Source organism: Physeter macrocephalus, chromosome 19 (genome assembly GCF_002837175.3).
Source record: "Physeter macrocephalus isolate SW-GA chromosome 19, ASM283717v5, whole genome shotgun sequence".
Classification (NCBI taxonomy): domain Eukaryota; kingdom Metazoa; phylum Chordata; class Mammalia; order Artiodactyla; family Physeteridae; genus Physeter; species Physeter macrocephalus.
The window spans coordinates 75,321,686-75,337,618 of NC_041232.1; the positions used below are offsets into that span (position 1 = coordinate 75,321,686).

Here is a 15,933-nt window from a genome sequence, read left to right on the forward strand (position 1 = left end):
AGTTCAGTTTAATTGCATGCATATTTTAAAACTGTGGCCAGTTCTACCAAATGAGGATACAAATCTAGAAGGTAGGATACTGTTTTTGTTTGGACTAGAACAGCAGTTTTATCTATTTCAGGATAGAGTTTCCAGAATTAGAAGGAAAAAAAGCATCTAGTTAAATTTGAATTTCAGAAAAAAAAAGAATATATATTTTTTAGCATAAGTATGTCTCATGCAACATTTGAGACATACTTATACTAAAAAATTATTTGTTGTTTATCTGAAATACAAATTTAACTGGATGTCTTGTATTTTATCTGGCAACCCTATTTTAAGACTGTTTTACTGTCTCAAAAATAGGGGACCCTAAGCAGCTTTTATTTCTGTGGATTAAACTATTGATATTTACTGTGTTAGAAATTTAAACTGAGAAATATTTTCATATATAGTAATTCATTTAGAAAAATAATAAACCCCATTCTTGTTAACATATGTATTTTTTATGAAAAATAACTACCTTCTATAACAAGAAAAAATAGGGAGAAGAATGTTATTATTTTATATTGTTGCAACTCTTTTAATGCCTGGCTTAAGTAGAAGATAGTTGGATTCTCCAGTCTCTTTCTGTTTCTAATCAGGTGTGCTATCACAAAGACATGTACTATCTGGAACTCTCCACTGGACACTTGGGAGAAAACGAGAGTGGCAGAAGTCAAATGACATCTTAGTATTGTTATGAAAAGAGTTTTGACCTTGAGAATCTCCTGAAAGGATCTCAAGGACCTCTTCCACGGTCCCCCAACCATGCTTTGAGAACCCGTGGGCTAGGAATAATAGACCCTCTAATTCTAGCTTGTGTGTTGGATAGATCATAGATAATCAGAACAGAGGATAAACATTCTTTGTTTTAAGTAGGACTAATGAATCAAATCATAAAATACAAAACAAATTTTAAAATGATTATTCACGTTTAGCAGTAATTCTTAAGTTTTGTTTTGTTTTTTACTTTAAAATTACTGTCGGCCGCTCTCGCCTTCTGAGATGGCCCACACTCTGTCTGTGGAGTGTGTTTCTCTAGAAATAAATCCACTTCTTACCTATCAACTTTGTCTCTCACTGAATTGTTTCCGCGATGAGACATCAAGAACCTGGCCTTCGTTAAGTCCTGAAACCAGATACTGAAACCCCCGCCAGGTGGGAGACGTTAACTCTGTGCTGCCACAACAGGCAGACCACAGACTGGCTGGAACCAGAAGGTTGATGATGCCGACTCCCACTTCCCTCACCACCAACCAATCAGAAGAAAGTCCACGAGCTGACCACGCCCTCCTCTTTGAACCGTTACTATAAAACTCCTCACTAACCCCTGCAGGTCAGGACCCTCAGTTTTGAAAGCATTAGCCCTCTGTGGCCCCCTTTGCCTGGCAAAGCAATAAAACTATTCTTTTCGATTTCACCCCCACCAAAAATAAATAAATAAAATAAAATTACTCTGTCAAGAAAATAGCTATCAATCTGTCAAATAAGTACATTGTCAGCTTTCTATTTAGAATAAAATTTATATAGCCATTTAGAACAAAGCTTTACATTTTTTATTATAAAATTCAATAAAGAGGTCACATGACAGTTTCTTTAAAATGCTGATTGGATTGAATTGGGTTTATTTTTAAGATGTGTCTGTTCTAGGCATGGTACACATTGCCTAGTATTTAGGCTTGGCCAGTTTATAAAATAATTAGCATAATGCAATAACTAATCTGATTCTCATCTCAAATAGAAAACGTGTAGAGGTTGGCAATGGGCCAAATGTGAGAGTACACAGAGAAGTGCCCTCAAACTTAGAGGTGACTTCTTGAATTGCTTTAATTGCTTGGACAACTGAGAAAATGAAAGAGCCATTAACAAAAATAGAGCAGGAGGAAGTGCAGGTCTGGGATAAAGATGGTATGTTCAGTTTTGGACTGGAAATGTTGTAGGGTGGGTCAACAGAGAGGAGATGGTGTGTGATAGGGTTAGAGAGACTTGTCCACAGGGTAGTAAAATGATTTCCAAGGAAGACAATGTAAAGAGAGAAGAAACAAAGAGCACATCTGTGAGGAGTACCTAACTGTGGGGTAGGAAAGAGGAGATGGGGAAGAAAAAAGAAGAAAAGGAGGAAAGGTTGGAGAGAGCTAGGAAGAGGCTAGGTGAGGAAAGTGTCCTTAGAGTGAGATGAGAAGAGCTCTTCGTGGAAGGGTGTGTGGTTAGCAGGATCGAAATTGAGGAATGGTCATTGGTTCTTCAATTTGGAACTGCAAAACTGGTACCCTTAGAGAGACTGTAGTTTTGAATAAGTGTGAAGTTTTTGTTATTTCAGGTTTGGATTGGAGAGAAGGGAAGCAGAAAAATTTTTGACTCGTCTGGGGTAACAGAAATCCTAGAGAGCTACATCGGTGTTCTTTTCCTTCCTCTCTGTCGTCATTCGCATGTAATTAAGGTAGCCAAGGTGAAGCTAAAAAACTCACTCCAGCAAACTCACCGCCTCAAATATTCAACCTTATTTTAGAGTGACATTTGTTCTTAAATAAAATCTTTATATTTTAGGTAAAACGCTGGCCTTCGAGTCTGAAGATGTGCGCTCCAGCTCTGCTGCTCACTTACCCTCTGAGGCTCCTTTTTATGCTCAGCTGCATTAGACTTGGACTAGACCATCTCCAAGGCTACGCCACAATCATGTGATGGTGTGCATCTATGACATTTGTCTTCTCTTTCCTTTTATGATAATAGGTTCAGCAAGTTGAAGAGTCTTAACCTTTCCAATAATCATTTAGGGGACTTCCCATTAGCAGTCTGCAACATTCCAACCCTGGCCGAGCTGAATGTGTCCTGCAATGCCCTCCGAGCAGTCCCGGCAGCCGTCGGAGATATGCACAAGTATGTACTTCAAACCCTGCTGCAAAGTATCTCTCAGAAACCCCCAGAAAGCTGCATCAGGGTCGCAGCACATGAGATAAGTTAACTTGTTACGTGTTGGTCATATGTTGGTCTCTTGGTCCCAAATCAAGAGATCGTGCTCTTGTGTAGAGTTCATTTGTTAGCTTCTTTCAGAATGTTGTAAAAAATTAAAATATCCTTGTTTAGAACGAAGACAGCTACAGGTGAATGTGTCTAAATATGGGAGGAGGGGTTACTTTCTCATTTCCTGAGTTATGTTGAATTCTAAGACCTAGAAGTTAATTTTTCAGAATAACAATGAAAGATGGGTATTGTAGCTGATTCACACTGCAGTCAGCTTGTGCTGTTCTCGTTTATGCCCATCCACGTTGGGAAAATTGGTCATAATTTTCGTTTTCAGTAAAAGGTTAAGATGTTTATCTCTGATCATTTCTCTCTGGTATATTATTGCCTCAGGCCCTGTCCTTAGCATTTTGCAAAGGATAGTATATTTTCTTTTTCTGGTAATATGACCTATACTTATGGAACTCATATGTTAATAATAAAGATGTAAAATTTATACATTCTCTTTCTAATTCTTACGTTTTCTTTAATAGCTTACAGACATTTTTGTTGGATGGAAACTTTCTCCAGACCCTTCCTGCTGAGTTGGAGAACATGCATCAGCTTAGTTATCTTGGTCTTTCTTTCAATGAATTCACTGACATTCCAGAGGTATTGGAGAAATTGACTGCCGTGGATAAGCTTTGTATGTCTGGAAACTGTATGGAGACTCTTAGGCTACAGGCTTTAAGAAAAATGCCTCACATTAAACATGTGGATCTAAGGTAACCATTTTAAAGAAGTATATCCCATTTGAGTGGTTGGCTTATATTTGGGGGGTAGGTTATAGCCCTATTGGTGGCGTTCTTCTGTCGAGGCAAGCAGGCTGGTTAGTTGCAATAAGGGCCTGCTTTGCTATTTTTACCCAGAGGGAAGTATAATGATTAGTAGTAGGGTCCGCTCATGCCTGAAACTTGTTAAAAAATTTTTTTCTCACTGATGAGTGACCACATATCTTGAAGGTCTTAGTTGGTTTTGCAAGTTTGAGCCCAGTTTTAATTAGCATGAATCAGTAGGCCCATCGAGTCAGAGAGAGCTATTTATGGTGAATGAAAACCGTATCAAGAGCCAAGTGGATATTTTTCTCTCTTATTCGTACTTTTCTGTGGCTTGAGGCAGTTGACACCATTGAGCATGTCTCCTTAATTTTTTTTCCCTTCCTTGGCTTCCTTAATATAATATAGTCATTAAATTAAATTTATTACTTGTTTAATTTACTTATTTTAATTTCGTCTCTCTCTCTCTATCCAGATGGGTCTGCCCTTAGTTTACAGTTCTTTACAAAAATGTAAAACGCATAATCTCTTGGTAGGCCCAAGTTTGGCCAGAACCTCCACTCTCACCCCTTGCAAGAACCAGGGAACCTGCATTTTGAATCCTGATCACACTAAACTCCAGCTGAAAACACTAACACAATCCTTGCTACATCACAGATGCCCAGTAATCATCCCTTCATATGTAAACTTCAGTTTTACTTTTAATGCACAAAGAACCAATACACAAGGAGGAAGCCGTTCTAAATTTCTCTTTTTTTAAGGAAAAACAAGAGCCTGTCATTGGGCTTGAGTTCCTGCAAAGCAACATATTAGGTTTAGGCCTTAATATTAACTTGCCCAATTTGATACTTTTTCAACCAAACTAACTTTCCCATTAGCCGGGGAGTGATGACCACATTAAATCTTGGGCGAGATATTTAATATCTCTGTGCAGCAGTGTTCTCATCTCTAGATTACAGTTCATAACAGAATCTAATTCATAGAGTTTTGGAAGGAATGCCTCACTCTCCCAGCAAATGTTACATATTGTTATTATTATCTGCTGAGATCGCCTACTCATGAACCCTGCTCAGCTGTCAGTCTTGGCATCTTTTCACCCCTTTGTTTGATGGTTCTTTCCTTGTTTTACTACCCACTTTCCTCTCTGGTGATAATCCCAGACCCTCACTCAGGCCTGTTCATCAGTATAAAGTAGCATCACCTTTTGCTCCTCTTTCATCTCCATTCTTATGGTTTGGCCCCGGGGAACCCGTTCATTCCAGTCCCACAAAGAGTTGATTTGTTTTACCTTTCCTCAGACTAAAGAATCAAGCCTGTCGCACCTGGGGAAGTGTTACCAATGTGCAGACCTAGAATTCTTAGTTCAGGGAGTTCAAATGGTAATAATTTATCTGACTTTGAGAACTTTTTGGAGTGTGACAGGATAGGGAACTGAACACTTTGTCTTGTTAACTTTCTTTCTAAATTGTTAACATTATTTGCCTCTGAGTCACTTGGGTTTAGAAAACCTTCATATTCAAGAATTTGAATCTTTTTTTTTTTTTTTTTGTTTTTTTTTTTTTTTGCGGTACGCGGGCCTCTCACTGTTGTGGCCTCTCCCGTTGCGGAGCACAGGCTCCGGACGCGCAGGCTCAGCGGCCATGGCTCACGGGCCCAGCCGCTCCGCGGCATGTGGGATCTTCCCGGACCGGGGCACGAACCCGCGTCTCCTGCATCGGCAGGCGGACTCTCAACCACTGCGCCACCAGGGAAGCCCTGAGCCCTTTTTAAATTCAGTCACCCAGAGGTATAACGATGGTTGTTTTGACCTCAGGTAGCAAGCATGAGGGGATTTATAAGTTACATGGTATGGATAAGAAAGCATCATTTTTCTTGATCTGAATTAGCTTACAAACGAGATCAGTCTAATATGTTTGGAAGTAACTTCTTATTAAGAGCTTTGTAAATTCTTCAGATTTATAGTTCTAATTGGGTCTTTTTTAGATGAGATTAGTTACAAGATATTTAAATACCAGAATAGACTTTTGTACGTGTAAATGTTGAATGATCATGAGTAGGTGACTGCTTCCCTTCAGACCACTGAGCTGAGGGGGCAGAAATCTGGTCAGATTTGCTTATAATTCTGCCTTAATATTTTAAACTGAAGCTAGTGGTATGATTTAAGGGGAGTTTCACTTAGTTTCTGTAAGCGGAAGGCTAATTTTATTGATTGCATTTTTATTCCTTCAGATGGATACATCAGATTAAAGGTAGTCATTTTTCTTTTCATCTTATTCTTTTTCTCATATTCACATTTTTGAGTCTGATATTATTTCTTCTATGGCATCATTAATAATTTCTCCTCTTCTCTGTCCAAAATGTGGATATTACGTCTTTCTCCTCGATCACCTCTCTTTCTGTTTTGTGCCTTGGTGGTTGGTTGCCTGTACTCACGGGACTTCATCATTTACCTTTCATCTCCATGGTAAATATTCCTCAATTTTTCTCTAACTCTTATTTCTCTTCTTGGGATTAATTCCACTTCAGCTGCCAGCAGGATAATTTCACCTTGCTTTCTCCTATTGACACACTCACCCAAATTACATCTGAAACAGTTTAATTTCTTTCTATTCAACCAGTTCTTTCCCCTGGGTTCCTAATTTTGCTGATAGCAACACTGCTTCATTGGTTATCCAGACACAAAATTTTTGACTCTTATTTTCTTTTTTTTTTTTTTTTTTTTTTTTTTCTTGCACGCTAGTGCCTCCCCTTGTTGTGGCCTCTCCACTAGTTTAGGTGTTGGCGAACTTGCAGTGGTGAGCTGCTTGTGCGGTGAGCTGTGTCCTGGTATGTGCATATGACTACACGTCAGTCTGTGATGGATTCGAAGTTTAGAAAATAGGTCCTTCACCCGAGGTAACTTGAGAAGCACTGCTCTTATTTATGTATCCTTGAGTTCCCAGTGTTAGCACTTAGTAGGCACAGTACTTGGTAAATATTAATTGACTAAACCCACCTTTGTAGCCATATTCTCACTCCTCTCACATAGCCTGCACTCCTGAGGGACCCCTATACCCATGCATGAAGCTCACCTTGTGCTCTTCTCTTCAGTCCAAAGGCCATTCAGCAACTCCTCATGGACTCCTTTCTTCTCCCACTTACATCTGTTGAATTCTGCCTGCCCTTGGGATTCAGATGAGATGGCTCCTCTAGCGTAGCATCTTTTTTGACCATTCTCTGTATTTTACGTCATTTATGACATTTATCACATACTTGTATCTTTATACTTTGTATTTTAAAGCATATCTGGTTTTCCTCACTAAATTACTAAATCCGTTGACAAGCACCTTACTTTATTCATCTCTTATTGGTTCAAAGCCATCGGTTATCGTCATCATCATCATCACCATGGCTTTTCCTTGTTCGCAAAGCACCAGCACATACATTCATTTGATTTTCTCACCTGCCTTGTAGGACAAGGAAGGTATCATCCCCATTTTACAGGTTAAAATTAGACTTAACGGAGACTTTGGTGACTTGCTCAAGGTCACATATGCAAAGTGTTGAGCGGCAAACTGGAACTAGAACATTTTCATACTGCCGATCAACACATAGTAAATGCTCAGTGAGTACTGATGAAATAAATAAAATGCCTGTGTTAACTGAGGAGATTATTGGACGAAAATTTTTACCACATTTTGCCCCTTTAAAAGGTCACCCTAAGTAGTTGCATTATTGTGTGAGCCTGAAAACTTTTGATATTTGCATCCTGATAAGACTTGGCAATTTAAAGTGAATAGTGGGACTAACCTCCCGGTCGGTCGTTACAGATTTTCTTTTGTCTCCTCATTAAACCAGCCCTTTAAGTACGTTAGTGTTAATACAATGGAGGGGGGTGGTGAGGGGATGATAGTGCCATGTGAAGGTAATTTGAAGTGTAGATTAGGGAGAAGCTGGGACATTTTTTCAATTCCTGCAGTCTCTTATATCCAAAATTAGATTTGAGTTTTTTTTCTTTTTATTCTGTGTACATATTCTAGTAATCTAGTGAGCATTTGGAGATAGGCAAATCGCTGGGTTGAGGCCAGTTTTTTAATCTTACAACCTGGAATAGAAAAGAAAAGGAGCAAAAAAAAAAAATCATCTTGGGGACATTTGAAGAGGCAATATGCTGTTCTTGCAGGTTGACAAGTCCTAGCTCTTTGCTGTCTTGTCACTCATCCTTGTGTTTCAGTGGCTTTATGATATTGCTATTGATGCTCTTCTAACCAAGTGCTTGATCTCAGCGCTCTGTTGGCTTTGTAATGAGAAGCAGGAGGTTCTCTTGTTTGTTTGTAAAGGAGTTGGGCGTAGCCTAGCAAACTAGGAATTGAGATTTTCATCTGTTTTTCTCCACTTTGAAGCTAGATGTGTTTTTGTTATACTGATTCCTAGTCCCCATTGCTACTGACATGTCTTCTCGGCAGCTCATCCAGGGCAGCTTTGGTCTATTAGCTGACTAGTTCTTATGGCTGAGGCTCCGCCGGTTTTTCCCTGTGCCCTGAGCTTGTTGATCCGCATTATTGTCCTTTGTTTTATGATTTCTCAGTGAATCCTACGTGTCAAATGTCAGTATTTTCTGCACTTTGCTCTTTCAAGTAGTATTTTAACATTGGAGATAGTTTTGGTAATTAATCTTTGGTCCAGAACCAACTGAAAATTCAGATATATTTGCACACCTGTCTCTGGTGTATATTTGACTCCCATTCATTATTTTTTTCCAAGTTCACCGATTAATTCTGTCCTTTATGGCTGCTCATCTACCTGCTCACTCATCCTCTCTCTTTCCTTAAATATCCATGTAGTTGTAATGTGCTTAATGGGTTATTCTGGGTTTTGTTTCTCGTGTTCTTTCAACCAGATTATTTGGAAATAAACATTCAAATAATGTTTTTCTCCGTTGAAATGAACTAAGGTAAAATCAATATGCATATTTCTCTTCCAGCCTTAATGATCTAAATTGTGTTTCAGATTATATTGTCAAGGTTAAGACCCATGGAATTGTAGCTAGAAATAGCTAGAGAATCTGGCTAGTTAAGGAAAGCCAGATACTGAGATTAAAGAAATCATGGAGGACTGTGACAGAGTGAGACTTGAGTCCTTCTTGTTAGTCACCATATGAGGGTGTGGCTGTTTATTTATAACATTGCAGTTAATTATAGTCTCTATTTATGTCCTTTTCCTCTCAAGACTGAACCTAATTAGGAAGCTAATAGCAGATGAAGTGGACTTTCTCCCTCACGTCACTCAGCTTGATCTGCGGGACAATAAGCTTGGTGATCTAGATGCTATGGTTTTCAACAACATTGAAGTTTTACACTGTGAAAGGAATCAACTGGTGACATTAAACATCTGTGGCTATTTCCTAAAAGCACTGTATACCTCTTCTAATGGTATGTAACAAAGACCACATCAGACTTTCTCTTTTTTTTTTTTTAATTTATTTATTTAATTTATTTATTTTTGGCTGTGTTGGGTCTTCGTTGCTGCATGCAGGCTTTCTCTAGTCGCGGCGAGCGGGGGCTGCTCTTTGTTGCAGTGTACGGGCTTCTCATTGCAGTGGCTTCTCGTTGTGGAGCGCAGGCTCTAGGTGCGCGGGCTCAGTAGTTGAGGCTCGCGGGCTCTAGAGTGCAGGCTCAGTAGTTGTGGCACACGGGCTTAGTTGCTACACGGCATGTGGGATCTTCCCGGACCAGGGCTTGAACCCGTGTCCCCTGCATTGGCAGGCGGATTCTTAACCACTGCGCCACCAGGGAAGTCCCCAGAGTTTCTCTTTTGGTTCTGAGAATTTAACTCAGTGCCATCTTCTCTGCCTCACTTTGATTTTTCTTTCCTCATTTAGGAAAATAAGTTTTTCCAATTTTGCTAAGATAAAAATCATAAAAGAAGAATCCTGGTTTGATATTTAAAGGAATCAAAAAGGAAGATTTTAAAGTTCCTAATTTGTTTTTCTCATATTGTGACATTTAGATAGGTTACTCCCACTTGTGATTTGGCTCTTCTCCTTGAAGGGCAGACAGGGGGGAATGTGGGGGGTGATTGGGCTACCTTGTTAAGGTAGTAAATCTGGAGAATGAAAGTGAAAGGGAGGTCTGTTACGGACTCCATTCAGGGTCTCAGATTTCCTGCTCCACCAACAAAGGAGCTCACCTTAAGAGAAACCCAAATTATATACCCACAGGGACACCACAAAGCAAGAGTCTTACTCATTTAATAAGGTCTCCTCCTTAGAATTTGGAAATCATGGCAGTTCTAAAACAGAAAAGGTCGTATGGGCATATGTTTGCTGAAGTGAAGATTTCCATTCCCTCCCATCAGACAACTGAATGGAAACAAGTATTTACTACTACGTGCTGAACAAATATTTATCAAGCTGAATGTTTTAAAAAAATGGTATTCATACAGTTAATCTTCCAGATAAAATTTAGCATGCATAACAACAGGAGTGCCACAGTAAGTGGATAAGAAAAAGGTAGGAAAGTAGAATGAGTGATTTATTTCAGTCTCTGAATAAGATCTTGTGATTAAATTAGAAGTTCTTTGTATTTTCCTGTAGTTTCAAAGTTAAACAAATGGATGTATTGTATTTCCTAACCTAAATAAACCATGGAGAATAAAGCACAGGAATGATATTCTACATATAAAAAGAGTCTCTGTGTCACTTGAATGGTAACGTTTTTGTTTTCTGCTTCCTAGAACTTGTCCAGCTTGACGTTTACCCAGTTCCGAATTATCTGTCCTACATGGATGTTTCAAGGTAAGAAGGCAAGTCCTAGAGCACTCTGGGGTCTGCTTGAAAATTATTTAGATGATTCTGTCTCAACTTCGGCATAAGAACTTTTTATATATCTTGAAGGTATTCACTAGTGTTGAATACTTATCCTCTGAAAAATGCATGCAACTATCTGTCAGTTAAAATATGTACTTCATTTGTATACTATAGTTTACACCAGAAGAATCAAGATGTTGATGTGGACACCGGTTTGAATGCCAGGTTTACGCTTGAAAGATTAGTCAGTTGAGGGTTGTATGGCTGGAAGGTCCAGTACTTCTTTAATTATATTAACCATATCTTCATGTCTTTCCCTGAAATGTTGTTAATTTCGTTAAAAATATATGTTGTGCTATATAGCTCTTTGATTTTTTGCCTCCGTTTTGTATATACATCTCCTTACTAAGAACTCTTAAAAACTGGTGGCTAAGACTACCAAAGTAAGATTTCCATACAGCCTGCTCACTTTTCTCAGCTCATTTGTGAACACTTTTTATACAAATTCACTGCTACAGTGTGTCATGTGTACTCTGGTTCCTGAAAATATTGTAGTAGACTTTTTCCTGAAGGCCCAAAGCATGTATTTGCACAAATTAGACTTTCATAATCTCAACACACTAAATTGAAACTCACTTTTAACTTAATTCCAAAGGTAATAATCGAGACTTTTCTGAATGACCACAGTACATGGGAGCATGTGGCCCTGTCAACGTGACAACTGTTAACTCATTTCAGTGTGTAAATCTGATACAACTGATATGTGATTTGTCAGGTGCAGAATTTGCCTTTAGTCATGAAAGTACACAAACCTAGATATTTTAATAATATTCTCAATCATAATTATGTCAGAATGTGTCAGAATTTAGCTGACGTGAGAATGATTACAATTAGTTTTATTAGAAATTTATATTTATAAAATCCTTTATGAGTAGTGCTTCATACAATTTCCTACTAAATTCATGTCAGACAGTTTTGTTTAATGAATTTTAAGTCAGACACTACCTCTTTCTTGTTTTTCTTTTCTGTCAGCCTTGAATATTATTATCTTCAAGCGTTTAAATAGAGTACAGGAGTGGGGTTTGCATACCTGGGTGCATATAAATATCTTGAACAGATTTATTCCAGAGAATTGGCCATAGAGTGAATCTACTTTTCTTTTATTTATAGTATATAATTGGCAAATGGTTCCCATTGAAACCCCTAAGTGAGACTGAATTGCAAACTCTCATGTCATGCTGGTCCCCGAATTCTGCACTTAAATGCTATTCATCTTTTTTTTAACTCGCATGTCCGAATCTTTACTGTAACATGCTCTGCCTAATCCACCTCCCAAACTGTAGGACATTCTCTTAGAAGAACCTCTGGTTCCCCTCACATAGCTCTGGGTATTTCACCCTCTCTTGTGTATTTATGTTCTCTGAAGGAACTGAGCTGTTACTCATTATAGTGTTTTTACTAGGTTCTTAGAGTTTCTCAAGTTCAAAGTTCTAGGTTATTTTATCACTTAAGAGGAATTTTATTGCTATATGGTGAGGTTGCTTAAACTGAAGGGTACTTTCACTCACCTATCTTATTGAGATGTTTTAGGGATTAACTATTGTACAATAAAGTAATTAAGTGTGTCAATCTGTAGAGCTTCAAAGCCAGAACCGTGTGTACCTATATAAACACTAAACAGAAAGTATGCCTTCTTTTCTATATTTTAATTGAAAAGTTGATATAATAGCGAAAACTTTTACTCTACTATAATCCTTGTTCCAGGCATCATACTTTTCACAGACTTGTTCATCTGTTTTTAAAGAATTGTAGTCATAACATACGTACCATGTTAGATTTTTTTGTGCCTAGTCATTTCACGTATTTTAAAAGGAAGGTAAAAAGCTAACCATCTGTGACTAAGGAGATGACTAAGGAGACATTCAAATATAGTAGATTTATCTAAGATGTGGTCAATTCATTTAACAATTTAAGTTACCATTGGTTCAGTTTACTTGTTTCTGGTAATTATAATTACTATCTAATGCCTAAGTAAATGTTTTCAAGTAATTAATTCTGAACTTAAGGGTTAGTGTATCTTTTCATTGCTGCCATTTCTATACATTTGTCTATGGCACTGCTCTCATGGTACCTTCTGGAGTTAGGAAAATTTTTCATGTTAAGGGTAAAAATGCAAATTGGAAAATAAAACTATTTTATACCACTTGACTGTTTACCTTAACTGGAAGTGTGTGTATATGTGTTTGTTTGTTTTCCAATATAAGACATCTTCTCCCTAAGCTTACATGGGTTTATAGACAGTTTGGGATAGTAATTCTGGGAACCAGACTTTTTTTTAGACTTTAGAGATGATGCAGATGATGTGACTGTGTTCTTTGATACTCTTTCTTTATTTCTTATTCCTTATCACAGTTCATCTTGCTTCAGATTAAAGTGAATACACATATCCTTTTGATTTATACTCACTGTAATTGGCTATTTCATTTGAAGTTTTATTGTGCTATATAATTATTTTGACTTTTGAACCATATTTTAAGCCAAATTCCAATCAAAAAGAATTGTATATTCTTATATTTAGGAACCGTTTAGAAAATGTGCCCGAGTGGGTATGTGAAAGCCGAAAGCTAGAAGTTTTGGATATTGGCCATAATCAAATATGTGAACTTCCTGCACGGTGAGTATTACAGATTAAGTTAGAGAATCTCAAATTAGATGAGCAGTGGAAAAAATTGCTGATCCAGTGTTTAATTTGTTATTATGAACCCCTGAAAGAGTTTGTTCTAAAACCTTATTTAGGGACTTCCCTGGCGGTCCAGTGGTTAAGAGTCTGCACTCCCAACGCATGGGGCACGAGCTCAATCCTGGATGGGGAACTAAGATCCCACATGCCACACCGCGCGGCCAAAAAAATAATTATAAAACCTTATTTAGTATCTTTTACCTCTATTTTATTATCTTTTATAATAATAAAACCTTATTTAGTAACTTCGAGGCACAATCTTCCATCATGCAGTGATGGGTAGACCAAGGCTTTGACTCCAAGCCAGACTTCGCAAAGCCACGTGGCAGTTGATGCTTGGTGGAAATTTTCAAATAAGCCAAAAGAAATGTTCAGATACTCAGCAAACAGTATGATTTGTTCACCTCTGTAATCTTAATTCTTTCAGAATCTTTGCCTTCTGTCCATTGTCTTACATGTCTACCTTACCCACAAATAATTTTTGGTTTTATTTGAACGTAACCCTAAAAAAAAAAAAAAAGATTATTAGATCGTTAAACCAGAAAAAGCAAACTAGGTTCTGTTTTTCTTGTGTGAAATTTGGAGTAGAAGGTCGAAGAACTTCTCTTTCCTTCTCTTCTCTCTCTTAACGTGTTATTATTTTTATTTCATAATATTCACTTTAATGGCAAGATTGTAAAGCAGCCACATGATGATATCTGGTATCCATAGATCTAGGCAAATATCTTCAAGTTGGCTAATTGTGGCATAAAATATTATTGGACTGTTAGTGACTAGCCATGCAGTTAATAGCCAGAAGAGTAGTCTATCCCAATGCTGTCCTGAAGAACTGTCTGTGATGATTGAAATGGTCTGTATCTGTGCTCTTCACTACAGTGTCCACTAGCCACATGTGACTGTTGAGCACTTGAAATGTGGACAGTGTGACCGAGGAACTGAATTTTAAATTTTATTTAATTTTAATTAATTTAAATTTAAATAGCCACTTGTGCCTAGTGGCTGCCACAACTCAGGTCTAGGTATTTCCACTATTCTCAGCCAGTCACTGAACAGAGTAAGTCGTTTATTTTTAACCATATATAGTAAAAAAAATATCAATGAAGAATTGTAGAAATATATCACTATTTTGGAGTAAACTTAGATAAACGATCTTTAAAGGTTTATGATCGTATTCCTCTGTTCTCTTGTAAAGGACAAGGATCATGAAATACACCTGCCTAGGAAGCCCGATAGATGTGTCAGAGTTCAGCTGTCCACTATGATAGCCAGTAGCCATTAGCTGAGGGGCTACTGAGCATGTAAAACGTGACTAGTCCTAACTGAGAAGTGCTGAAGTGTAAAACATACACTGGATGCAAAATATCTCAATAATATTGTATATTAATTACATGTTAAAATAGTATTTTGGATATATTGGGTCAAATAAAAAGTGTACTGTAAAAACTAATTTACCTGTTTCTTTTCACTTTTTTAAATGTGACTACTAAAAAGTTTTAAATTACGTATGTGGCTTGCATGGTATTTCTGTTGGATAACATTGTGTTAGAGTCTAGCTCTTGTGGAAGAAATCCGAGTTACATTTTCAATCCCTGGAAAGCTCAGGTGATTTTACTTTGTTTCTCAGCCATATGTTATACCTGTAAATTCAGTCCATTTGAAAATGCTTTTTGCTTTAGAGTTTTATGTTGAGTGAGCATTTAGGTGACCCAGTATAGCCCGTCACCATTATCAAAAGGACTTTGGTGATGTGCCCCATGGACAGATGTGTATGTGTGTGTGTGTGTGTGTGTGTGTGTGTGTGTGTGTGTGTGTGTGAAGGAGGGGGAGAGAGAGAGAGAGACCCTTTTAGAAGACAAACAGCAAAAAAGAAAACAGGCTACTACTAATGAGGAAAAATAATTTGTTAAAAAAAAATCTTGTACTGTTATCTTTCTGTCTGTTTTTCTCTTCCCTACTTTGACCTCCCCAATTTAACACATATAGCATGTTGGAGTCTAAGGCCTCTGTGTCACTGTACGCCACAACAAAGATATTATATAAATAAACCAACAATTAAATAAATACAAGATAACTGATATCTTACCCAGTTTTCTCCAGAGTTAATTAATCTTTGATTTGCTCTGCATTAGTACAGGCTTTTTTGGGATCTAAACAAATGCTTATTCAAAGCAAATCCAAATGCTGTCTTGTCAAAAAATTTAAACAGTGTTTGTTTTTGTGTATGTCTGTGTTTTTAACACATGGGACAAAAATAATACATGTTTTCTCATTTATGGTGTTGTTTAGTTGCAAACTTTGTATCGGCCCCATCGTTGATCTAATACCCAGGCCAAGACAGTGATTCGTTAGAAGTTGGTTTAACATTCAAGCATTCTTTGTCTAGGTGATGTGTGTGAAGGGTCTGAGAAAACAGAAATTCATGTTTAGCAGTGGAGCTGTACTGAAAGGAAAAGAAGCTATTTTAATTATTTTAATTCATAGTATCCAAAAGAATTGAGCAAATCCAGTTACTAGCATTTATACTCATCCTATAGTTATCAAATCTCCTTTCTTATCTGGAAAAATGAAGATAAAGATTTTGTAACCTGTCTTTCAGTTATCTATCTATG

General features: G+C 37.6%; 1 protein-coding gene across 1 annotated transcript in view; it reads left to right on the forward strand.

Moving 5' to 3' along the window:
• The window catches only part of PHLPP1 (PH domain and leucine rich repeat protein phosphatase 1), a 221,102-nt gene that overhangs the window by 160,337 nt on the left and 44,832 nt on the right, over positions 1-15,933 (forward strand). The window contains exons 5-9 of the mRNA XM_007116467.4: positions 2,752-2,898; positions 3,516-3,746; positions 9,006-9,208; positions 10,512-10,572; positions 13,163-13,258. Coding sequence (XP_007116529.2) covers positions 2,752-2,898; positions 3,516-3,746; positions 9,006-9,208; positions 10,512-10,572; positions 13,163-13,258 — 738 coding nt within the window. The remainder of the gene's footprint in view (positions 1-2,751; positions 2,899-3,515; positions 3,747-9,005; positions 9,209-10,511; positions 10,573-13,162; positions 13,259-15,933) is intronic.